Source organism: Triticum aestivum, chromosome 7B, assembly GCF_018294505.1.
Source record: "Triticum aestivum cultivar Chinese Spring chromosome 7B, IWGSC CS RefSeq v2.1, whole genome shotgun sequence".
In the NCBI taxonomy this organism is placed as follows: domain Eukaryota; kingdom Viridiplantae; phylum Streptophyta; class Magnoliopsida; order Poales; family Poaceae; genus Triticum; species Triticum aestivum.
In genome coordinates, this window is record NC_057813.1 from 340,088,131 (window position 1) to 340,114,262 (window position 26,132).

At 46.2% G+C, this 26,132-nt stretch overlaps 1 protein-coding gene across 4 annotated transcripts; it reads right to left on the reverse strand.

Annotated features, from left to right (window-relative positions):
* Nucleotides 1-23,265: 23,265 nt before the first annotated feature.
* On the reverse strand, nt 23,266-24,854 carry LOC123157365 (uncharacterized). 4 transcript variants are annotated; one of them, XR_006478962.1, is made up of 3 exons: nt 24,377-24,626; nt 24,052-24,255; nt 23,266-23,950 (listed from the first exon to the last, which is right to left on the reverse strand). XR_006478962.1 is itself a non-coding variant. In XM_044575627.1 (2 exons), the coding sequence occupies exons 1-2, from the start codon at nt 24,575-24,577 to the stop codon at nt 23,900-23,902; spliced, it is 252 nt and encodes an 83-aa protein (XP_044431562.1). In that variant the 5' UTR covers nt 24,578-24,649; the 3' UTR covers nt 23,266-23,899. The 4 variants fall into 4 exon arrangements, 2 of the variants coding, with proteins under 2 accessions (XP_044431562.1, XP_044431561.1); XR_006478961.1 differs by having other exon boundaries at nt 24,052-24,854; XM_044575627.1 differs by lacking the exon at nt 24,052-24,255 and having other exon boundaries at nt 24,377-24,649.
* Between the last annotated feature and the right edge of the window lie 1,278 nt (nt 24,855-26,132).

Below are 26,132 nucleotides of genomic sequence, written 5' to 3' on the forward strand. Positions count from 1 at the left end.
GGGCCGGCTGTGGTGGAGGGGAGTGAACCATGGTTGCGGCGCCTCCAACCCTACCACTGTCCATACATGCCGGCTCGTCAGTCTGGCACTGCGAGGGACTTACTTCCCGGTGGCCATCCCTGTTTGCATGGCCAATAAGGCTTTGGATGGCAGCCCTCCACTCTTCTTGCTTCTCCAAGGCAGGGGGAAAGTCGAGGAGTAGTTGTGCTCGCGACAGTGCTTCTGCTCGCGTGGGTGGCAGCGACAAGCGTGAGGAATGGGAGGAACTCAGACTTCTAAATATGTTAGATGGAGTCCCATCACGATTCCGCGGCCGCGCACCCTTTTCGCCAACATCATGGTGTGCATGTCGGCCCTGCACGTCTTGAGAGTGACGCTGAGGGCTTTTGTCGTGGTGACGCCCGGGGTCTTCAACATCACAACACTATTCATCGTGCACGAGCTGAGAGGACCACGGCGCGTGCAGTGGCAGGGTCACCTTCCTGTCCTTGGAGGTCCCCGGGCCACCCGCAGGTAGCGTAGCTCCATCCTTGGGCGCGGCGGCATGCGGACCACCGTCGTCACTGCGGAGGACGCCGCTCGCCTGGCTTGTCGTAATTGGATGATGTGGACGACCTTGATCTCCTCCACCACTGGCATCCGCCACATCGCCCATCCGCGAGGGCACGTGCGAAGCAGCTTCGGACGGGCCGATTGTTGCGATCGTCTTCTTCTTCGATGCCATGGCGATGAAGAGACTACTGTACTAACTAACAAACCAGATTCTCACAACTAATGCCCCCACCTGGCGTGCCAAAGATGTCGGGGAAAACGAACACCTATGGGATCACAAGGATCCCTTCTACATTCGGCGGGGGATTAGTTGCACGAAGAGCAGGTCTAGCAATTAGCACACAGGGGATTTACCCAGGTTCGGGCTGCAAAGATGCGTAATACCCTAGAATTGCTTGTCTGGATATATGTGTTCTTGAGCTTTTGAACTAGCTACGATGCGAGCACGGTCCAAAAGTCCGAATCCTCTATCTCTGTATGCTTTGGGCCTCCTTTTATACGTAAAGGGGTTGCCACAGTGGCACACAGGAGGTGGCAAGCTACAGTGTATGAGCTTATCGCTCGACAACGTAGGACAAATGCATTTAATGCACTGCCTACATGCCCTCTTGCTTTACCGGGGACGGCAATAGAAGCCATCCCGTCCGTCGCCGCTCCTCCTTGCTTCGACACGCGTCTAGGCTGACGAGGCATGCAGCGCCATGCTGGCTAACTAGCTACTATGTTGTCACAATGGTAGAGCCTCCACGAAGATCTGCATGCCACCACGCATGCGCCTGCTTAGTTGGCACGTCGATCATTGCACTGGAGTGGTGGTGAGGTGGCAATCCCTTGCCGGGCGTGGGTCTGGCTGCGGCCCAGCGATCATCCCCGGCAATGGGGTCGTCCCTGACAAGGATCTTGCCAAGGGTCTTCATCTTCTGGTCCCACGTGGACCCGTGGGCTATCAATCTTTTAGGAGAACCCTCATGCTACCAAGCAGGCGTTCTCAGATCTTGGTCTTAACGTTGTCAATGGTATCTGAACTCTCAGCCCAAGGGTGATGGGCTTGCTGGTGCTGCGCAGGTTGCCCCGACAAGGGTGTTTCCGGGGGAGGTCCAGCTCGCCTCCTTCTCATTGTGCTTTGAGTATCTGTCTTGGTAGTCTTCGGGTTTTGTCTTCCAATGCCTCGCCAAGCCCGGCCACAGGTGTGGCCGCGACCGCCTGTGCACAAGTAAGGGGTATAGAAGTTCCCATACTTTTGTACACCGACAAGTGTCCAAATACAACGTATGGTTCTGATTATAGCAGATTAGTCGATGATGGAGATAAGCCTATCCACTGTAAATGCAATTCTGTGCCATCCAAATTTGTTGCTTTTGAAGGATGTTGGACTGGCAGGAGGTTCCTTGCCTGTTCAGGGGAGGTCTGTGAACTTATTTACAGTCTTTAAAATTAAGTTTTTGCTGTGTAATTTCCTAATAGATTCTGCTCTGCCATATATATTGTAGTATGGAGACAAATGTGACTTTGTGCAATGGGTTGATCCTGTGTGGCCGAGTCCACTAATTAAATCCCAGTTGAAGCTATGGGAAATGTACACTGAAGTCAGAGATGGTAGAGTTCGCGATGCCTTCAACAAGGTTGAAACAAGGTTTAAGTTCACAGATGTGATTGAGAAGCTTCACTATGACCTGAGAAATGCCTAAGATGAGCTTAAGCAAATGGGCGAGGAAACTCAGGTGACATTAGCCCTGAAGGCCAAAGCTGAAGAAGCTTTGGCTGTTGCAAGAGCTGAATTGGATAAGAAGAAGCTTGATGCATCAACTACCATCATGCACAAGTTTTTGTTGGTGAAAGCAGAGAAGGAAAGGTATCAGTTAAAGGAAGATAAGAAGAGGCTAGAGTACATGATTGAAGATCTGCTGAAATAGAAACAAGGGTTCACAGCAAAGATCAAGAAGATAAAATATACCTGTGATGAGTAGAATCTTTGTTATTGGGCAAAGATCATATATGTGTTGAACTATATTAGTGTTTCTTCATTCCTCAGATGTAATGGATTATTTATGATTGTGTTTTCATCATTATGTGTTGAATTCTGCCAATTGTATGTGGGGTCCATGGCTAGCTAGCTCATGAGTATACTATTTTGGATTAAGTCATCTTCACATAAAAATATGAAGATTAATTCAATAAATAGTGAGACTTCAAATGGCCATCACATTTTTCTACACTTTTTTGCCCGATATATTTGGCCCAATAATAGTAGTGAGATATAGCCCAATGAGATTAATTCAATAATAGTGAGAATTCAATCAATAGTTTGGCTCAATAATAGTGAGATTAATTCAATAAATAGTGAGGATTCAATTTATAGTTTGGTCCAATAATAGTGAGAAATGGCGCAACGAGTATGCTACATAGGCATATATGAACCCCACAAATTCAGCATTGCGATCGAGATGCTCTTCTTTTCTAGCTTTGAGGTTTTTATGATATATATATATATGGAAAATGCATCATACTACCGGGTGTAGCTACACCCATTTCTTATATACTACCAGGTGGTAGTATATACTCTACTTTATTATTTTTATTATGTTCGTATACTATATCTAATGTACTTCAAAGTGAGTTATATGAAAAAATTGCAAGTTAGCTTATAGTTTTATTGTATTTGTGAAATACGTACATATTTATACGCGAAATGAAGTATGCACAAAATATGGTATATACTACCAAAAAGTAGTATATATACTACCTAAACATTCTTATATACAACATACTACGCGTACATATTGTATGATATGATAGATACTACTCAGAACGTATGAAACAAAAATAGGAGTAACTACACCCGGTAGTAGGGAAAATTTGTATATATATATATATATATATATATATATATATATATATATATATATATATTAAATCCAAACTTTGTTCCACACCATCTTTTTTTTACAAATTAGCCGATCCAGGAGGAGGCACACGAGGGTGTGGGATCTCATGGCTGGCACACCGCCACCAATATTTATTCGCGAAAACAAAATTGTTAGCCATGCCAAAACTTGGGACGAATAAATATAATGACATGCAACATAATATAAGCCCTTAATATAACACTCATAGCTACCCGCAAAAAATAACACATGTAACATATCGGACACACACACACACACACACACACACATATATATTGTGACGACCGGATAATTAAGCTATAGTAATTCTCTGCTAATGATGCCACGTCACTTTGATCACAGTGGCTAATCTCGAGTTAGTTCGAAACCGATTCGAATTCAAATTCAAAATCAGGCAAACAATAAAAGTTTTCAAATATTAAAACAAGAATGTGTGGAGTAAGCCAGATAATCCATATTAAATATTGGTGAAGAAACCATACTTGTGTAAAGTATTTAAATGCATTATAGTAAGTAAAACAGCAGCAAAACAATTAGTTAAATGCTTTTTAATACCAAACAGATGTTAATCTAGTTTATATAATCACCAAACTTTTTGGAGTAGGTGGCCTATGTTATTATGCTAATTTAGGAGTAGGGGTTATATTTTCTCTCGTTCTCTCCTCCCCCCTTCCCGATCCAATCTGGATCGGGGAAACGATCCCCTCGCTCCTCTTCCCCCCCGATCGGATCTAGGTCTGGGCAGCGGGCCCCGGACGCCTTCGCCTCTCTTCTTTGCCCCCTCGATCCACATCGGGACCCCGCCTCCTCGACGCATCACCGGCGCCGCCCCGCCCGTCGCTCGCCGTCATCCTCATCCTCCTTCCCGTTCCTGGACCGGAAAGGGCCCCGGCGTCGCCATCCGCCGCACCGTCGCCGGAAACGCATCTCCGTCCCCTCCATCAAGCATACCGTTGCACAACTACAAGGCCGGTGAGGACCTCCCCGTTCGACCCCATCTTCCCTCCCTACGGTCATCGCGCTTGCAACCACGCGGCAACCGCCCGCAGCTCGTCGCGCCGCTCGAAATGGCACCCGCGCCCCCCTGCCGACCGCAGCCTGTGCGTGCACTTGCGGCCCTCCTCGCCTCGCTCCTGCGCCCGTCGGCACGCACCTCCCCCCCCGCTGCGACTTTAGTTGCCGCCGTCGCCCCCCTTTTACCGTTGCTACCAACTGCTCGAGCCCGCCTCCACCAGCCGACCCCGCCCTGACCTCGCTCGCCTCTGCTCTGCCGCATACCGTTCTTCCCCGCCGGGCCTCTCCACTTCACGCCGCTCCCTTGCTGCTACTGCTCCGGCAACCGCAGCCGCATCCGCCGGCACCCCACTTCGCCGCGGATAGACTGGGCGAGTGTCCTGCCGGGCTGGTGCCCGACGCCCAGCATCGCCGTAACTGCAGCGCCCAGCGCCCGCTTCCCCTATGCCCGTTAAGGCCCTATGGGCCTATGACAAACGGGGCCCGTGCCCCAGAATGTTTTATAAAAAAAGGAATTAAATAAAAACAATAAAATTAATTAATTAACTTAATTAATCTTGTTAGCTAATCTAATAATTAATTAATTAACTTAATTAATCTTGTTAGTTAATCTAATTAAGCCGAATTAATTAACTTAATTAATCCTGATTAAGTGAACCTAATCACCTGTTAACTTAATTAAACCCTGATTAGCCTAATCTGTCAATGACACGGGGGCCCCACCCCCTATTGACCAGTCAAATATTGACTGGTCAACTAGGTCCCCCTGGCCCACATGTTAGTCCCTGTGTAAACTGCTGTGTACACAGGGCTGGGTGCATTTAGCAATTTCTCTTTTATTTTCGAATTAAAATAAATCCTGGAAATTTAGAAAATCATTTAAACTTATAAAAATCATATGAAATAAACCATAGCTCGGATGAAAAAACTTTGTACATAAAAGTTGCTCAGAACGATGAGACGAATCCGAATACGCAGGCCGTTCGTCCGCCACACATCCCTAGCATTGCAAACACGCAACTTTCCCCCTCCGGTTCATCTGTCCAAAAACGCGAAACACCGGGGATACTTTCCCGGATGTTTCCCCCCTTCACCGGTATCACCTACTACCGCGTTAGGGCACATCGAACACCGTGTATTGCCTTGTTACGCTTTGCGATGCTTTGATTGCTCTGTTATTTATTGTATTTCCTCTCCGTTACTTCTTTCCGATAGACCCCGAGACTGTCGGCGACCCCCCAGTTCGACTACGGTGTCGACCCCTCTTTGCTAGAGCAACCAGGCAAGCCCCCCCCTGATCACCAGATATCGCCTATTCTCCTCTATACTGCTTGCATTAGAGTAGTGTAGCATGTTACTGCTTTCCGTTAATCCTATTCTGATGCATATCCTGACATTGTTGCTACATCTGTTGATACCTTACCTGCAATCCTAAATACTTAGTATAGGATGCTAGTTTATCATCCCTACATTCTTGTCAGTCTGCCTTGCTATACTATTGGGCCGTGATCACTCGGGAGGTGATCACGGGTATATACTATACATACATACTATACAGATGGTGACAAAAGTGGGGTCAGCTCGATGAGTACCCGCAAGTGATTCTGATGAGGGGGCTGAAAGGACAGGTGGCTCCATCCCGGTAGAGGTGGGCCTGGGTTCCTGATGGCCCCCGACTGTTACTTTGTGGCGGAGCAACAGGGCAGGTTGAGACCACCTAGGAGACAGGTGGGCCTGGCCCTGTTCGGCGTTCGCGGATACTTAGCACGCTTAACGAGATCTTGGTATTTGATCTGAGTCTGGCTACTGGCCTATACAAACTAACCAACTACGTGGGAAAGATATGGGCACTCGACGTCGTGGTATCAGCCGAAGCCTTCTAGACGTCAGCGACTAAGCGGCGCGCGCCTGATTGGACCGCGTAACGTGACTTCCTTTGTAATGGAGGTTGCTAGGTCTGCTTCTGGCCGCCCTCGCAACATGCAGGTGTGCAATGGGTGATGGGCCCAGACCCCTGCGCCATAGGAGTTAGACCGGCGTGCTGACCTCTCTGTTAGGCCTAGGTGGGGCTGCGACGTGTTGATCTTCCGAGGCCGGGCATGACCCAGGAAAGTGTGTCCGGCCAAATGGGATCGAGCGTGTTGGGTTATGTGGTGCACTCCTGCAGGGAAGTTAATCTATTCGAATAGCCGTGATCTTTGGTAACAGGACGACTTGGAGTTGTACCTTGACCTTATGACAACTAGAACCGGATACTTAATAAAACACACCCACACAAGTTCCACAGACAACCCGGTGATCGCTTTTCCACAGGGCGACGAGGGGAGGATCGCCGGGTAGGATTATGCTATGCTATGCTACTTGGAGATGCTACTTGGAGGACTTCAGTCTACTCTCTTCTACATGCTGCAAGACGGAGGCTGCCAGAAGCGTAGTCTTCGACAGGATTAGCTATCCCCCTCTTATTCTGGCATTCTGCGGTTCAGTCCACCGATATGGCCCTTTACACATATACCCATGCATATGTAGTGTAGCTCCTTGCTTGCGAGTACTTTGGATGAGTACTCACGGTTGCCTTTCTCCCTCTTTCCCCTTTTCCCTTCTACCTGGTTGTCGCAACCAGATGCTGGAGCCCTGGAGCCAGACGCCACCGCCGATGGCGACTACTACACTGGAGGTGCCTACTACTACGTGCAGGCTCCTGGCGACGACCATGAGTAGTTTAGGAGGATCCCAGGCAGGAGGCATGCGCCTCTTTCGATCTATATCCCAGTTTGTGCTAGCCATCTTATGGCAACTTGTTTAATTTATGTCTGTACTCAGATATTGTTGCTTCCGCTGACTCGTCTATGATCGAGCACTTGTATTCGAGCCCTCGAGGCCCCTGGCTTTTAATATGATGCTTGTATGACTTGTTTTACTTTTAGAGTTGTGTTGTGATATCTTCCCGTGAGTCCCTGATCTTGATCGTACACATTTGCATGCATGATTAGTGTACGGTCAAATTGGGGGCATCACAAGTTGGTATCAGAGCCGACTGCCTGTAGGAATCCCCCTTCCACACTCTTTGGCCAAAGTCGAGTCTAGACTTTACAAAACTTTTACTAACATGGTTGTGCGGCTTACGGCCCCACGTTGCCATTGGGTGGTATTAGGATCTTTTATTCCTCCGGGATTCTGATCTCTCTTCTATTCGGGTTAAATGATTTTACCAATGCTAACTCTAGGTTCTCGTAATTACTTCCTCCCGGAGAGCACCTCACTCCAGATGATTACTTGGTGCACCGAAGGATTCTGAAGATACTCTTTGATGTTCTCTCAAGACTTTATGCTCACCTCTTGTTGCTATTCCCTTCCACTGTTATATTATTATGGATAACTACATGCACTTTTCCTTTCAATCCCATTGATCTTGTTATTACAAGATACCCCGTAATTCTCTCTATTGTTCCGAGAATACTTTCTGCCTACTGCCTTGCAGTTCTTGCCACATGAATACCCCTTATGGATAATTCCTCGCACTTATCGAGTATCCGCTCAACCCCACTGATCAAGTGTTTTGCAAAAGACTTCGAAATACCATTCGATCTTCTGAAATTCCTGAGCAGCCTATTGCTCTTGAAATTCTTGCTTGCTTTCATGGTTAATTCCATAAGTCTCGTAATCCTATTGGCATCCCTTGACTTTATCATTTTAAGTCTGTTGATTCAATATGTTGAGGATGCTCGCATTCCTCCGTCAAATCCTAGAATTCATCCTTCCGGCTCAATGTCAGTTTGGACATGAGTTGGTTCTCAACCAATTAAATTGTCGTCGATTGTACCCCTAAGTCTATTCAGCTTATCCATCCTTAATCAGAGCGTTTGTTTCTGATCCCTTGAATTTGAAATCATAATTCCTTTGCATTGAGCTTTGAATTATCCAGTTACTTCTATAATCCAATGCCTTCGCATTGTTTCTTCCTCTGGTTGTGTGCCAGTACTCACATCAGCTTCGCTATGGACCGTCGGATCCTTTGTTGAAATATCATCCGACAGTGTCCTTCGTATACAAAACCTCAAGAAGTTCTTTCCCTGATACATAATGCCTTCGGTTAATTGTATCCTTTGTTTTGTCAACCATGCTCTACTTTTGAGCTTGTGTTATTTACTCCTGAAGTTCGTGGTATGTGTTCTAAGAAGCCCCGATGGCTTGAACCTATGCCTTCCTTAATATGTGTGAACTCGGAAGTTTTCACGGGTCAGACTCATCTGGTATTTCACCAGGTAAAACTTTCAATACTACAACCTCATCGAAAGCGAGAAGTGAATGAAAGGGTATGCATTGGAGAAGTGGGAGTCGACCTTGAACTCTATGTTCATGCCCATGGACCCGATGTGGAACTTATCATGGAAGCTTCTTGCCTAATATTTACTCATTCGAGTAATTCTTTCGGTGTCATTAAATTGGACCCCTTGTAGTTATGGTTTCAACCATATTGTTATTCTTTGTTCCCATTTCTCGGGCAAGTTTAAACATTTGTCTTCCGCGGATCAATACCCCAGTCCAACCTCTACTTTCATCCGTCTTCGAGTATTACCCCCCTGGTATCTCGAGATTATCTTGGAACTGCATAACTTCTTATGAGTTCTGCATCAAGTACTACATTCTCACTTATTACAGTTTTCATGGGCTCTGAGTTATTAAACACTCAAAGGCACAGATAACTGAACCGAGTCTGCACTACGGTTCAACAACTTTTGATAATCTTCTTTAAGTACGAGTTTGTACCCGATCGCGTCATTTCTAGCCTGTTCGGCTACATCCTTACCGTGCTAATTTTAATTGTGCTACTTGGTCCTTCCCGGAGCACAAATTTCGACGGTGAGCTAATCTTGCATCAATCTTCCTCGTCATATCATTTCACCTTGAACATCAAACTTGATTTCGAGTTTGTGCCGTACCCTTGGTTCCAATAACCTTTCGCTTCACCATTCATTTTACTTGATGTCATCGCCGATCGATTACATCTTGAAATCTCTTGACAAAGTGTGTCGTGATCTTCATCAACCTTATGAGCTCTTCCAGGATATCAAATGAGTTCATGATGAGAAATACCATCCTTGCCCTCGATGATCTGCGTTATCATCGACCACTTTATCACCTTCCCACCAACACAAGCTTGTTCGTGTTTGGTGTTATACCTTGAGTTCCTTCCTATCCAGTAATTGTTATTCTTTACCTTGGAACATTAACATCTCTTATGGCCTCAATGTTGTGAGAATTTCACCACCTCTTGAGAATTCTTGATATAAGTGATACTTCACCATCACCATTCTTTTCTTGGTCCCCGTGTTGTTCCTAACAGGAATACCGATAGATGGACTAGTAATTTTAAAACTTCTGACAACCTTATTGCTTTGAAGTTAATGGTCAACATTTCATTCTTAGACCATTGGTTATCGAACTGCCATTCTAACATTGTTTGTGCACATTTCAACCAATGTTTAATTGTGTATGTTTTCCTCGAGCATACATCATTATACCATTTGATCTGACAAATGTTATCTCCTTGTTCACATAATTGTGGAAATCCATCTTTTGTTAATCTCGATAAATTGCCGCTGATTCCATCAGCCACCCTCTCATCCTCTCCTTGGTTTAATGATGATGAATCATTGTCTTCGAACTCGCTTCCATAGTTCATTGCCCGAGAATCTTATAATGTTATCTCGTCATTTGCGTTGCACCTTTTCTTCTCAGGCATCCTAAGATGGAGGTTTCCTGACACCAATCGGATCTGAACCTCGGTCAGATATGATGGTTGGAATATATTTCCAAGAGTTATAACATTGGTCTTTATATGACCCGGTAAGATGATGTCATGCCTAGCACACCTGGCCGAAGGACGAATTGTTATAGTTTCCATCTTAGCAAGGTTAACCATTCTTCCATGAGGAAATTGTAAGATTTATTCTATAAGTTGTTCCTGATGAATCCTTTGTGTATCCAAAGTCCGACCTTTGCTTGAAGACCCTGCCAATGCTATCTCGAAGCATGTCTATGGTACTCCGATTTTCAACAGGAACATTTGAAACCCAATGTTAAATGTTCCTGCTCAATTATCCAAACACCGATGTATGGGTAATGTCATGAAAATTCTCTCCCGTACTTAAAAAGTTTTCTACAATTATATCCTGTCATGGATATCATGCTCTACTTGTCCTTGGGAAGGATATACCCTTGAAATATGTGTTTTAAACACATTTTCCTTTCCATTGTTCTGTTTAATCTGATAATCGTATTTTCCTTTCCATTGGTGGGTTTAACGTGTCTTGTGATCTATATGATCTAAGCAGTAATAATTTCCTACTTATGTAAACACCTCGGTGTACAATTCTGTCAGCAAGACCCTGTTACTATTGTTGATGACATTTCGGTAGCCACCGATGGACGAGAACCTTGCCTATTGGCCCGCCTCGTTCAACGAGCAGGAAAATGGTTCTCTTCGTCCCTCGCCCTTGGTATCGATGTTGTTGCCGACATAGTTGACAGGCTACCCTCTGACACGTCTTACTATCGTGACCGTGCAAGATGTCAGCCCCCTTCCTACTTTCAACCAGATGGTGGGCCCATAACCCACAGTTCCACAGGATCGAAACCTGACTCTCCTGTGCACCCCCTATTCCCAAATTTATTCCTCGCGTGTGGCCTCATATGTAATTCATGGACCACAGTCCTACTGATCTATACTGGTATCCGACAGAATACTTATTCCGATTGCTTTGAACCCCCTTTCACACTCTGTTTCAGCCATCGAACGATTGCCTACCCGCTCGAAACTACTCGTGGTACCTACTTTGCTCTCGATATTGTCTCAAGTTTCCATTTGAGAGTTACTTTCCGCCACCTTCCCTGATGTTATCGACCAGATAGTCAACCTTATCGAGGTCCATTCTCTCGGAGTACCCCCTTTTATTCTTTCGTAAGTACGATGGAGTTCCCGAAGAAAGGGTGCCGACTTCATCATGATGACATGAAGCGGAGAAATAAAGACATCAACGAAAGGGATCAACCTCTTCGAAAGGACAGCCAAGACCGAGAAGACACGTTAGGTTTTTCGCTACCAGCACCTTCCCCCTTACTCCACCGCTTAAATCTCGGGATGAGATTTCTTGTAGTGGAGGAGAATTGTGACGCCCGGATAATTAAGCTACAATAATTCTTTGCTAATGATGCCATGTCACTTTGATCACAGTGGCTAATCTCGAGTTAGTTCGAACCGATTCGAATTCAAATTCAAAATCAGGCAAACAATAAAAGTTTTCAAATATTAAAACAAAAATGTGTGGAGTAAGCCAGATAATCCATATTAAATATTGGTGAAGAAACCACACTTGTGTAAAGTATTTAAATGCACTATAGTAAGTAAAATAGCAGCAAAACAATTAGTTAAATGCTTTTTAATACCAAACAGATGTTAATCTAGTTTATATAATCACCAAACTTTTTGGAGTAGGTGGCCTATGTTATTATGCTAATTTAGGAGTAGGGGTTATATTTTTATAAAGCTGTTTTGCTAACTAAAATAAATAAAATAGAAAAGAAAATAAGAAAAGGAATGCAAAACAGAAAATGAAAGAAAAACAAAGAAAGGCCCCCCCTGGCCCAACTGGGCTTTAGCCCAGTCAACCGACCCATCGATGCCGGCCCGCCCCACTCCCTTATTCCCTGGTGCCGAAACCCTAACCCCCTAGCCGCACCACTTCCCCCACTCTCTCGTTCTCTCCTCCCCCCTTCCCGATCCAATCTGGATCGGGGAAACGATCCCCTCGCTCCTCTTCCCCCCCGATCGGATCTAGGTCGGGGCAGCGGGCCCCGGAGGCCTTCGCCTCTCTTCTTTGCCCCCTCGATCCACATCAGGACCCTGCCTCCTCGACGCATCACCGACGCCGCCCCGCCCGTCGCTCGCCGTCATCCTCATCCTCCTCCCCGTTCCTGGACCAGAAAGGGCCCTCGACGTCGCCATCCGCCGCACCGTCGCGGGAAACGCATCTCCGTCCCCTCCATCGAGCATACCGTTGCACAACTATAGGGCCGGTGAGGACCTCCCCGTTCGACCCCATCTTCCCTCCCTACGGTCATCGCGCTCGCAACCACGCGGCAACCGCCCGCAGCTCGTCGCGCCGCTCGAAACGGCGCCCGCGGCCCCCTGCCAACCGCACCCTGTGCGTGCACCCGCGGCCCTCCTCGCCTCGCTCCTGCACCCATCGGCACGCACCTTCCCCCCCCCCCCCCCCCCCCCGCTGCGACTTTAGCTGCCGCCGTCGCCCCCCTTTTGCCGTTGCTACCAACTGCTCGAGCCCGCCTCCGCCAGCCGACCCCGCCCTGACCTCGCTCGCCTCTGCTCTGCCGCATCTCGTTCTTCCCCGCCGGGCCTCTCCTCTTCACGCTGCTCCCTTGCTGCTACTGCTCTGGCAGCCGCAGCCGCATCTGCCGGCACCCCACTTCGCCGCGGATGGCCTGGGCGAGTGTCCTGCCGGGCTGGTGCCCGATGCCCAGCATCGCCGTAACCGCAGCGCCCAGCGCCCGCTTCCCCTATGCCCGTTAAGGCCCTATGGGCCTATGACAAACGGGGCCTATGCCCAAGAACGTTTTATAAAAAAGGAATTAAATAAAATAAATAAAAACAATATAATTAATTAATTAACTTAATTAATCTTGTTAGTTAATCTAATAATTAATTAATTAACTTAATTAATCTTGTTAGTTAATCTAATTAAGCCGAATTAATTAACTCAATTAATCCTGATTAAGTGAACCTAATCACATGTTAACTTAATTAAACCCTGATTAGCCTAATCTGTCAATCACACGGGGGCCCCACCCCCTATTGACCAGTCAAATATTGACTGGTCAACTAGGTCCCCCTGGCCCACATGTTAGTCCCTGTGTAAACTGCTGTGTACACAGGGATGGGTACATTTAGCAATTTCTCTTTTATTTTCGAATTAAAATAAATCCTGGAAATTCAGAAAATCATTTAAACTTATAAAAATCATATAAAATAAACCATAGCTCGGATGGAAAAACTTTGTACATGAAAGTTGCTCAGAACGACGAGATGAATCCGGATACGCAGGCCATTCATCCGCCACACATCCCTAGCATAGCAAACACGCAACTTTCCCCCTCCGGTTCATCTGTCCGAAAACGCGAAACACCGGGGATACTTTCCCGGATGTTTCCCCCCTTCACCGGTATCACCTACTACCGCGTTAGGGCACATCGAACACCGTGTATTGTCTTGTTACGCTTTGCAATGCTTTGATTGCTCTGTTATTTATTGTATTTCCTCTCCGTTACTTCTTTTCGATAGACCCCGAGACTATCGGCGACCCCCCCCCCCAGTTCGACTACGGTGTTGATGACCCCTCTTTGCCAGAGCAACCAGGCAAGCCCCCCCCCCTGATCACCAGATATCGCCTATTCTCCTCTATACTGCTTGCATTAGAGTAGTGTAGCATGTTACTGCTTTCCGTTAATCCTATTCTGATGCATAGCCTGACATTGTTGCTACATCTGTTGATACCTTACCTGCAATCCTAAATACTTAGTATAGGATGCTAGTTTATCATCATTGGCCCTACATTCTTGTCAGTCTGCCTTGCTATACTATTGGGCCATGATCACTCGGGAGGTGATCACGGGTATATACTATACATACATACATACTATACAGATGGTGACTAAAGTCGGGTCAGCTCGATGAGTACCCGCAAGTGATTCTGATGAGGGGGCTGAAAGGACAGGTGGCTCCATCCCGGTAGAGGTGGGCCTGGGTTCCCGACGGCCCCCGACTATTACTTTGTGGCGGAGCGACAGGGCAGGTTGAGACCACCTAGGAGACAGGTGGGCTTGGCCCTGTTCGGCGTTCGCGGATACTAAACACGCTTAACGAGATCTTGGTATTTGATCTGAGTCTGGCTACTGGCCTATACGCACTAACCAACTACGTGGGAAAGATATGGGCACTCGACGTCGTGGTATCAGCCGAAGCCTTCTAGACATCAGCGACTGACTGGCGCGCGCCTGATTGGACCGCGTAACGTGACTTCCTTTGTAATGGACGTTGCTAGGTCTGCTTCTGGCCGCCCTCGCAACGTGCAGGTGTGCAATGGGCGATGGGCCCAGACCCCTGCGCCATAGGAGTTAGACCGGCGTGCTGACCTCTCTGTTAGGCCTAGGTGGGGCTGCGACGTGTTGATCTTCCGAGGCCGGGCATGACCCAGGAAAGTGTGTCCGGCTAAATGGGATCGAGCGTGTTGGGTTATGTGGTGCACCCCTGCAGGGAAGTTAATCTATTCGAATAGCCGTGATCTTCGGTAACAGGACGACTTGGAGTTGTACCTTGACCTTATGATAACTAGAACTGGATACTTAATAAAACACACCCAGACAAGTTCCACAGACAACCCGGTGATCGCTTTTCCACAGGGCGACGAGGGGAGGATCGCCCGGTAGGATTATGCTATGCTATGCTACTTGGAGATGCTACTTGGAGGACTTCAGTCTACTCTCTTCTACATGCTGCAAGACGGAGGCTGCCAGAAGTGTAGTCTTCGACAGGATTAGCTATCCCCCTCTTATTCTGGCATTCTGCGGTTCAGTCCACCGATATGGCCCTTTACACATATACCCATGCATATGTAGTGTAGCTCCTTGCTTGCGAGTACTTTGGATGAGTACTCACGGTTGCCTTTCTCCCTCTTTTCCCTTTTCCCTTCTACCTGGTTGTCGCAACCAGATGTGGAGCCCTGGAGCCAGACGCCACCGCCGACGACGAGTACTACACTGAAGGTGCCTACTACTACATGCAGGCTCCTGGCGACGACCATGAGTAGTTTAGGAGGATCCCAGGCAGGAGGCCTGCGCCTATTTCGATTTGTATCCCAGTTTGTGCTAGCCATCTTATGGCAACTTGTTTAACTTATGTCTGTACTCAGATATTGTTGCTTCCACTGACTCGTCTATGATCGAGCACTTGTATTCGAGCCCTCGAGGCCCCTGGCTTGTAATATGATGCGTGTATGACTTATTTTACTTTTAGAGTTGTGTTGTGATATCTTCCCGTGAGTCCCTGATCTTGATCGTACACATTTGCGTGCATGATTAGTGTACGGTCAAATTGGGGACGTCACACACACACACACACACACACACACACACATATATATATATATATAGGGTGGGTCTATTATGATAACACCCCTTAAGACCTTATTATGCACACCGCTTTCTTATTCTGATAACACCTCCACTCGCCCCCGCACCCACGATTCCTTCGGACCAACCCCCACCTGCCTCCTCCTCCGGCACACCCCACCTCCATTTGCCATGATTCCCCTCCCCTGATCCACCTTCTGCCCCGCCGGTGCCGCCCTCCCCCGATCCACCTTCTTCCCCCGCCGGCGCCGCCCTCCCCCAATCCACCTACTTCCACCGTCGGTGCCGCTCCACCCATATCCGGCTTCTTCCCCCGCTGGCGCCGCAGTTGGCCGCACCCCCCGAAGTGAACTGCTCGTGCCACCCCGCCGCCCCTAACTTCCCCTGCTCGATCTCGCACCTTCTTAAGACTACAGTTCGGCTCCCGGCGGGCTGATGTTGCCTGGTAGTGCCGCCGTGCAGTACGCGCATCGCAGCCATGCGGTTTGCTGGCAACTCTGGACGGGAGGCCCTGGCGTGCAGCTCGGATGGGCTGCGTGCGCGGTTCAGATGGGCCAGAAGCGTCGTGCCGCCGGTCGCCCCTACCTACCCCAGCGTGAGCCCGGCGGCCTTCCTCCACCGCTGGGTCGTCGGGTCTGGTGCGGCCTACCCACCGTCAAGGAGCCCCCCACCCCTTCCTTCTCGCGAGCCCCATGATATCCATAGCGCCGACGGGCGTCGGATCCCTGCACCAACCGCCTGGATCCACCCCACACCCCGTCGCCATGTCACGCCGTCGAGACCTCCCAGGTACACCGCGACGCCTCACCCAGAAACCGATGAACTACAGGCCACCACCCATGAAGCCGCCGCGGGAGCACTAGTGAGCTGCTCCACATTTAGTGATTGACGAGATGTTGGGGAATATGCTCCGCCGGGCATCCACCGACAAGATCCCATCGGTGAGATGCCCATTGACCCTCTTCTCCTGATGTGGGTGCAGCACCAGGTGAGCGCCCTTGCAGTTCGATGCAGCACCAAGTGAGCGTCCTGAGCTCGTTCTTGAAGCCCGTGGAAGAGGTGCAGATTTGGGTGTCGATTCTTGCCGACCGCTCGATTGGCCTCCATCTTCTGTTACTATCCCTCTTACAAGCCAGGTACATTTCGTTTCTTGCTCAACTAGCTCTCTTCTCACAGATTTTCTTTATGCTAGACACACGCCAGAGTACATGGAGACCAAACGCTGATTTGGGATGTTAATGAAATCTGACACGGGGAATGCCAACTCTTTTGCAGTGCCCCGTCTCTTCACTGGCGGCATTGCTCATTTCTACGAGGGTTACTATGCTAGCAAAGGAATCAATATCGTGAAGGGTACTGTGGCTAGTGGTTTTGATGCTGATGCCAATGGAGATGTGAGTTCTGACTTCTGAGTATACATCTGCAGTTTCAGTTTGATAGTGGTGTTTGAAGTGAAGGAATTGAATCTGTTTTTCTCTCTTTACTTGGCAGGTTAGTGTGGTGAAGCTGAAGGATGGAAGAGTACTCGATGCCAACATCGTCATCGTTGGAGTCGGTGGCAGGCCGCTGACAGGCCTCTTCAAAGGCCAAGTTGAAGAGGAGAAGGGTGGACTCAAGGTTAGTTTCATTTTTGTGTTGATGAATGCATCCAACTAACACTTGGACAAAATATTATCCAACTGATTGGCTCAACCTAATTAGCAACTGTACACATCACTTTGTGCATCTTGTCCTTGCCGCCGCCTTAAGGTTTGACATTATCTTTTATCCTGTTTTTTAGCCAGACTGACACATTCTTCGAAACAAGCGTCGCTGGTGTATATGCCATTGGTGATGTGGCGACTTTCCCCATGAAGCTGTACAACGAGCCGAGGAGAGTGGAGCACGTCGACCATGCTCGGAAATCAGCAGAGCAGGCAGTAAAGGTAAGCAATCCTTGTTAGGCCCCATTCACAAACCCGATAGTATTCAACTGTTTGTGCTTTTTGAACTTATTTTAATCATGGTTTGTGTCAATGCACTGTAATGTTGTGCCATACTTACATCTCTCAGTGGTTAATATGTCCAACTTTATTCCTGGCCAGAAGAAGGATTTGTATGTGAAGAGTGTCCAGCGTACTATTATCTGGATGGGAAAGAAGCAAGAATCGGTTGAGGATGTTCCCTATAGTAACACTGTTGCTTTGGTTGGTTTGGATCAGTTCATCACCAAGAATGCAACCCTGACAAATGAGAAGGAAGTTGATGCCTGCCCAATCAGGGCAATGAAGTTCTTTGTGTCCCCCGTTGTGCGTGTTGCTGTTCAATGCAAGGTGGCTTCTCATCTTCCTAAGCTTGTTGAGGGTTTGAAGCGGCTGGCGAAGTCTGACCCTATGGGTGGTGCTGAAATTATTGTTTCACCTCCTGTTGTCTCCTTCCGTAGATAACTAAAAAGAATGATGGCCAAAAAACCACAGTACACTTTTAAAAAGATGCAGTTCTCTTGTCCTGGCCATGTAATTCGGATGCATTTTAAAAAGTTAATAAAAGAAATAAAATGAAGCCGATCACTATCATTGGCCATGTGGTCCACATAACCTATAATTTTTTTAAGAGAAAAGACAAAATGTCATGCGGTCCGCTTCCATGTATGCCGAGGTTCATTTGCACTCGTCTCTGTGGTCCATTCTCGTTCATAAAAAAGTTAAAAAAACAACAAAAACTCGCCCGACAAAAGAAATTATGCAGCTCGCTTGACCCTTGTATGCGGTGCGGTTTTTCGTCTGAAGCAGAGTGATTTTATGTTGGATGAAGCTCACTCGTCAATTTGAGTGTCACAAAAAACCGAGTGTCACAAAAATGTTTTCGTGTGTCTCAGAATTCAGTCGACTACATCAACACTTGCAGTGCCTTCGGTCTTCGAATGTTGTTCACTTTTGAGAGTGATGTTGTTCACTTGCGTATGAGAAAAAAACGTCTCACAAAAGAAATTATGCAGCTCGCTTGCCTGTCCGATGCAGTGCAGTTTTTATTTCTGAAGCAGTGCGGTCGGCCTATGATGTTGTTCATCCCGTAAGTGCAAAAAAATTGTTACGTAAACGAAAAAAAATAATGCGGTTCACTTCTTGATAGTGTTGTGATTCATTTACACCAGATGTGAAGTGCACTTTACTTTCTCGTCCTTGAAAAAAATCACGTTTGAATAAAAGAAACCATGCAGTTCCCTTACCTGTATGATGCAGTGCGGTTTTTCATCCAATGAAGTGCGGTTTTCTGTCAGATGAAGTATCCACGTCGGTTTGGGTGTTGCGAAAACAGAGTGTCCGCATTTTGGTAAATTCGAAAATCCTCTTAAACCGTAAAGAATTACAGAGAGTGTTCTACATGGAAGAGTTGTGTATCGTCGATATCTTTCCAACAGCGTATTGTTTGAATCATTCCGACCAACGGTTTGCAAAAATTTCGCGAAAAACGGCCGCTGCCACTCGTCGTCCGCCGCACGATTTTCAAAATTAACTTAAAACCGTAAGGAATCTCAAAAATATTTCAATGTATGAAAGTTGCGCCTCGTTCGTAGCTTTCCAACGGCGTATCACACGCCTCGTTTCGACAAACTGTTCAAAAACTGGAGCGAAAACAGTACCGAAAATTTTAAAAAACTTGAAAAACAGAGTTCCGCGATTTAGTAAATTTGAAACTGCTCTTAAACCGCAATGAATTAGGGAAAGATTTATATATGAAAAAGATGCGCCTCGACGATATCTATCCAACGGCGTATCATTTGCTTCATTCCGACAAGCGGTTTAGAAAAAAACGCGAAAAAACGCTCGCTGCCACTCGTCATGCGCCGCACTATTTTCAAAACTGCTCTTAAACCGTGTGGAATCTCGGAAAGTGTTCAAGATGTCGAAGTTGCGCCTAATCCATAGTTTTTCAACGGTATATTACACGCCTCATTCCGATAAACGGTTAAAAAATTAGATCGAAAACAGTACCGAAAAAATAAAGCGTGCAGTTTTTTCCGACGAGAAGTTCACTTGTGTCTATTGCAGTGCTCGTCGTCAAAATGATGCAGTGCGCTTTTGTTGAGGTGCAGTGCCGAAGTGGTGTGCAGAATAGTTATTCTGCTAATATTAGCAGAATAGACCGTTTGTATATATATATATATATATATATATATATATATATATATATATATATAACACCCATATGGGACACCTAGGTGCCCGGGCACCTTGCCTAGAAACCGTTGGATGACACTAAGATGTGTGCACATGTAATTAGTATTAGCATCAATTGAGAATTAGTATTAGGAAAGAACTATTGCTAATTATTGCTTGATATGAACCCTTAATACCCAACCAAATTAAGCCCATGCATGTCTCATACGTCACATAGGCTGATATTTTTTGCGTATAATGGAGGTCGTATTTTTCTTATGTGCTCTCCTTTATTTTTCACATAATATCTAATACCTTGGATAAATCATTAGGTATATACAAACATAACCCAAAATATCTTAGATATGTTTTTGTAGTTTAGACGTAGCCATATTTTACTTTAGGTACAAATCTCGATTGGTTATGTACAATATTTTCCAAGCATTTTCGCACAACCGGGTATACAAGTGTGTAGACACCATGAGTATTTGCACTTGAAGTATATTATTGGATGTATAATATTTTCTTACATTTTTTCACATAGCTGGGTATATACGTCGATCAGGTATGTACAATCATTTCCTACCCTTTTTCATATAGCCGGTTATATACGTCGATCGGGTATTAAAATATTTTCATCAGTAGGTATTGTATAACCGTATTAGATAGTTAGGAAACAAAAATAAAATGCAATTAGTCAAAATACAAATTATTGTGTATATACATACCCGCATACGTACATTCTTTTGTAAGTAAGTATATGATACCCATTTTAGATAATTAGGAAACAAAAAATGTAATAGTTTAAAAAATAAATTATTGAATATATACGTACATGCGTATGTATATAACTTCATTCGTAGGTATTAGATACCCATATTAGATAGTTGGAAAATAAAATACACATATTATATACCTGCAACAATTCAAACAAAATCAGCATTAATATGTTTTATCATATGGTAAGTCTTGCATGCCTAAAAGTTAGAACCAAAAATAAAGCATAAGCATGGAAAGTCTTGCATAAAGAATAATTAGGAAACAAATTAAATACATCACGGTTTCCAAAACGATCAAGGTGCCCAGGCACCTAGGTGCCCCATCTATTTTACCTATATATATATATATATATATATATAGGTAAAACTGTGTCTATCATAGCTTGCCACAGAACTAGTTAAGACTTGCTAAACATTTAACGGTTTAAAAGTAAGTAAAAAATGAAATAAATAGGGAGCCTCACTCTAGTATAATAAGATGATCCGATGGTGTGATTGTGAAAATATGCATTTATGTGTACTCAGCAAAAAAAAACAAGCATTTCAGCTCACTGCAGGATCAATATATATTGAAACATTTGTTCTTTTTTGTCCAGGACACATGTAGTCATATTTTCTTAATCCCTCTGTTGGATCATGTTATATTATAGGTGTGTTGGTTCAGTATTTTTTTCATGATTTTTAAGAATTTTTACACCGTCGAAATCCTTAACTAATTCTGTGGCAAGCTATTGTGTATATATATATATATATACATACATATATATATACAGACGGTCTATTCTGCTAATATTAGCAGAATAACTATTCCGCACACCACTTCGGCACTACATGCTCAACAGAAGCGCACTGCATCATTTTGACGACATGCACTGCAATACAGACTAGTGAACTTCGTGTCAAAAAAATTGTGTGCAGTGTTTTTCTGGTACTGCTTTTGGTCTAATTTTTTAACCGTTTATCAGAACAAGGCGTATAATATACCTTTGGAAAGCTACGGATTAGGCGCAACTTCTCCATGTTAAACACTTTTCGAGATTCCTTGCGGTTTAAGAGCAGTTTCAAAAACGGCGCGGCGGACGACGAGTGGCAGCGAGCGTATTTTCGCGATTTTTCATAAACCGTTCATCGGAATAAAGCAAATGATATGCCGCTGGAAAGATATGATCGAGCCACATCTTTTTCATATCTATTATTTTTTGTAATTTGTTACGGTTTAAGAGCAGTTTCAAATTTGCTAAATCGCGCAATTACGTTTTTTCGAAAATTTTGTAATTTTTGTATTGTTTTTGCTCCAGTTTTTGAACCGTATGTCGAAACGAGACATATGATACGCCGTTGGAAAGCTACGGCCAAGGCGCAACTTTCGTATGTTGGAATATTTTTGAGATTCCTTCCGGTTTTTAGTTAATTTTGAAAATCGTGTGGCTGACGACGGGAGGCAAGGCCGTTTTTCATGAAATTTTTGCAAACCGCTGGTCGAAATGATTCGAATTATACACCGTTGGAAAGATATCGACGAGGCGCAACTTTTTCATGTAGAACACGCTCTCTAATTCCTTACGGTTTAAGAGCAGTTTTAAAATTACTAAAATGCGGATACTCTGTTTTTTCGCGACACCAAAATCGGCATGTGTAATTCATCTGATAGAAAACCGCACTTCATCGGATGAAAAACCGCACTGCATCAGACGGGTAAGAGAACTGCATGGTTTCTTTTATTCAAACATAATTTTTTCAAGGACGAGAAAGTAGAGTGCACTTCATATCGGGTGTAAATGAACCACAACACTATCAAGAAGTGAACCTCATTATTTTTTTCGCTTTCATAACATTTTTTTGCACTTACGTGATGAATAACATCATACAACCGACCGCACTACTTCAGAGTGAAAACCGCACTGCATCGGATGAGCAAGTGAGCTGGATAATTCTTTTTGTTGGGCGTAATTTCTCTTACACGAGTTTTTTGTGAGTTTTTGTTGTCTTTTTTTTCAACATTTTTTCATGAACGAGAGTGGACCGTAGAGATGAGGGCAAATGAACCACGACACATGTTGAAGTGAACCTCATTGCTATTTTTTGTTTCCTTTAAAAAATCGCACTTTCATGTTGGGCACAAGTGAACAACATCACTCTTAAAAGTGAGCCACATCCGAGAACCAAGCGCACTGCAAGTGTTGGTGTAGTCGACTAAATTTGGAGACACGAAACAAATTGGACATCATACAGAGGGGTAATGAGCTGCTATAACAAATGGAGTAATGAGCTGCTACAACAAATGGAGTGAACTACTTTTTTCAATCGTCTCACAAACAAAACAAATTGCATCAAAAAAAGAAATGAACCTCTTGCATTAGAAAAAGAAGTGAACCTCATGTGGGGATTCCCCCCCTTTTTTTTACAAAAGTGACCACTTTTTTTCACAAAGTAAACCACTATTGTTTTTACAAGTGAATAACAAAGAGTTTTCACAGTGAAGTACATGATGTTTGAATAAATTATGAACAAGTGAAACCGAAGCAAAATTCAGAAAAAAAACAATCGGGTCCCTAAAGGTCTATTGGCTGCACTTCCACTGATACAAAAGCGCACCACTCAAAAAATACAAAATTGCAGCCTGCATGACATCAAACCACACCACCTTGCACACAGGTGACACCATTGGACTAAAGCAAAAAAAATATGCAGAGTGAATTGCAACAGAAGATTCACAGTGAAGTGTCGGGGCACACTAATGAGCAATTGAGCTGCGTTCGCAAGAATACGTTACTTCCGTAGCAAAAAAGAAAAGAACTTTGCTGCACCAAAACTACATTTTGTCGATCAATAATCTGAAAAATTAAACTACACTGCAGTTTTAAAAGGACACACACCGACAGAACTACTTGTGGAGGCGCACTGCACCGCTAGCATACGACAGTCTCACAGCTATCTCTCCCGCTGTTAACTGCATGCATCTTGTAGCCGAGCTGCACGATGATGTCCACTCAAGAGAGGTGGAGAACGAGCCTATGGCTGACTAGCCGGTGATGCCCCTGTCCTTGCCTAATCTTCCCTGCAGTGTGGACGGCATCGAGGTGGACTGGGAGCTGCGCAAGAGCACTACCTAAATTGGACGGTAGCGCCACCGGTGGGATGCCTGCAGCAAAAAACAAAATTTGAAAGCATAGAAGGAATTCTGGGCTGCAAACCACATGGCGTGTGAGCTGCACTACGGCGGTCACGAAATGCTCACCTTGTCGTGCTTGCAGTAGGCTGCAGAGCATAGAGCTGAACAGCCATCGAGGGAGCAGTCCCGGTCTCAAGCACCACCATGAACTGGGGTGCGGTCATTGCCGTACACTTTCACGAACTGATGAAGAACACACAAAAAGAATCAGGAATGCAACTAGCAGCCAAGCTAACTGCCCTACATAAATCACACAAAAATTTGAAGAAAAAAGAACTGCATACCCACAGTCAAGACGCATACAACCACACATTCATCTGCACACCAAAAATATGAGGAAAAAAACTGCACACCCATGATCTCCCGCACTGCAGGATCACTCCTCCCGAACTGCACAACCCATGAGCAGTGGGCCGGCTAATCGACGGTGGGACGGCTGGGGGAGCACAATCCCTCCTCCCTCTGCCCATCCCGCGCGCCTTCATCCTCTGTTAGAGAGGAGGAAGAGAATCCGGCAGTGAGAAGGCTCGGATCCGGTAGGGGTGGATGGATCTATTCGACGCCGAGGGAAGAACTGCACGCACGCTCCACAACAACTTGACGGCTCACCTGCACGAACTTCATGGGCGCACTGGCCTCGACACCTCCATGGTCGGCGCTGGACAAAGGAGCAGAGGTCCTCTGGCTAGACGAGGTGAGGAGCGCGGTGTCGCGCGGGGTGGCGGTGGGTCGGGTCACGGAGGCACTGTGGTGCATCGACCAGGGGCGCAGCTGGGGCTGCGGTGGGTGGGACCTCCTCGGCGCCCGCATTTTGCGCCTCGATCTAGAGCTTTGCTCAAGGGCATGCGCCGGCGACTGGATCCATGGGCGGCAGCACCCATCGCGGGCGGATCCACAATCGGGGGCTGCAGGTGGCGCGTCGATGAGCGGATCCAGCCGAGCCCGAGCATGGGATCGCTGCTAATGGAGGAGAAGGGCGGGGGAGGAGGGACAACACGGGGTGCGGTTGCTTGTTCCACCGCCGGTGGAGCTGCTCTAGCGGGAGTGGTTGGGAAGGATGTTGGTAGGGCGGCGCCATGGGCGGCTTGGGAGGAGAGGGGGCGGAAGAAAGCTCCGCGGATTTGGGGGTGGAGCAAGGGAAGGAGGAAGAAGGGGATCCGGCAATGGCGCCGGTAGAAGGTGGACGGTGCGGGGCGTGCGGCAGCGCTGCAGTAGGTGGAAGGTAGGTGGTGGTTTGGATCAGGGGAGGGGGAACTGGTTTTTGTACGGGAGGTGGGGGTGGGGATGGGGATGCGCCGAGGGGTCGAGCTTTTGCTGCAGTTTGTTAGTGGGGTTGGGGTAGTTTAGTTCGCGGGCGCGGGACAGTACTCGGTTGTTATCAGAATAAGGATTTGGTGTGCAGAATAAGACTCTAGAGGGTGTTATCATAATAGACCCACCATATATATATATATATATATATATAACACGCGACGTATATATATTTATATATTACACTTACACAACATTAATATAATTAATTAAGGGTAGCTAGATTAAAGTTCACGCGATACACATGATTGAACAAAGAACAATATATAAGGGGGATAGTAAAGCCCTAGCTAGCTAGCTAACATTACATAACTAGCTAGGGCAGCTAGGGCAGCAGAACATGAAATCCGTGTCTTCACCAGCCGCTTCACCATCTTCACCGTCATCTTTCACCTGGGCCTTCACCACCGGCATCTTCACTCCGCGTGCTCCTCCTCGCCTAGATAATAGGGGAGAGTGTGCACGTGGTCTTCAGCGGGGAAGATGCTCTCGACGTCAATGAAGATGTTGTAGGTCATGAATGTGATGAACTCGCAGCCACACCAAAACACCTTGCCGAGAAGGTAGTAGGCGTTGAAGCGATTAGTGAAGTGTGCGAGGAATGTAGTAGGCGGTGAGCTGGCGTTGGGATGCATCTCCTCGAGGCGGAACATGATCAGTGAGCCCGCTGGGAGGTGGGCAAAGCTAGGACGGAGGAACCGCTCGGCCAACTCCCTAGCACCCCGCCACCTCGAGATCGCCCACACACGAAGTGTGGTCTCCACCATGACGCCAGCGGGGTAACACCACTCCGGTATGGTGGGTGGCACGAGGAAAGTGGGCCCGTAGTATTGCATCTTCGATTGGATCTTGCTCTGGCTAATTTGGTGAAGAGAAGAGAAGGGCAACGTAGATGGAAGAGTGTGTTAGAAGAGATACATGTGGCAGGGTGGTTTAAATAGCCATGTTGCTACACTGAAACAAGGCATGTTGATCTATATGCATACATGCCCTTGCCCTTGACTTGCATGTAATGCGCGTGCGTGGGGGTGCATCGTCAGTAGTGCCATTGCTT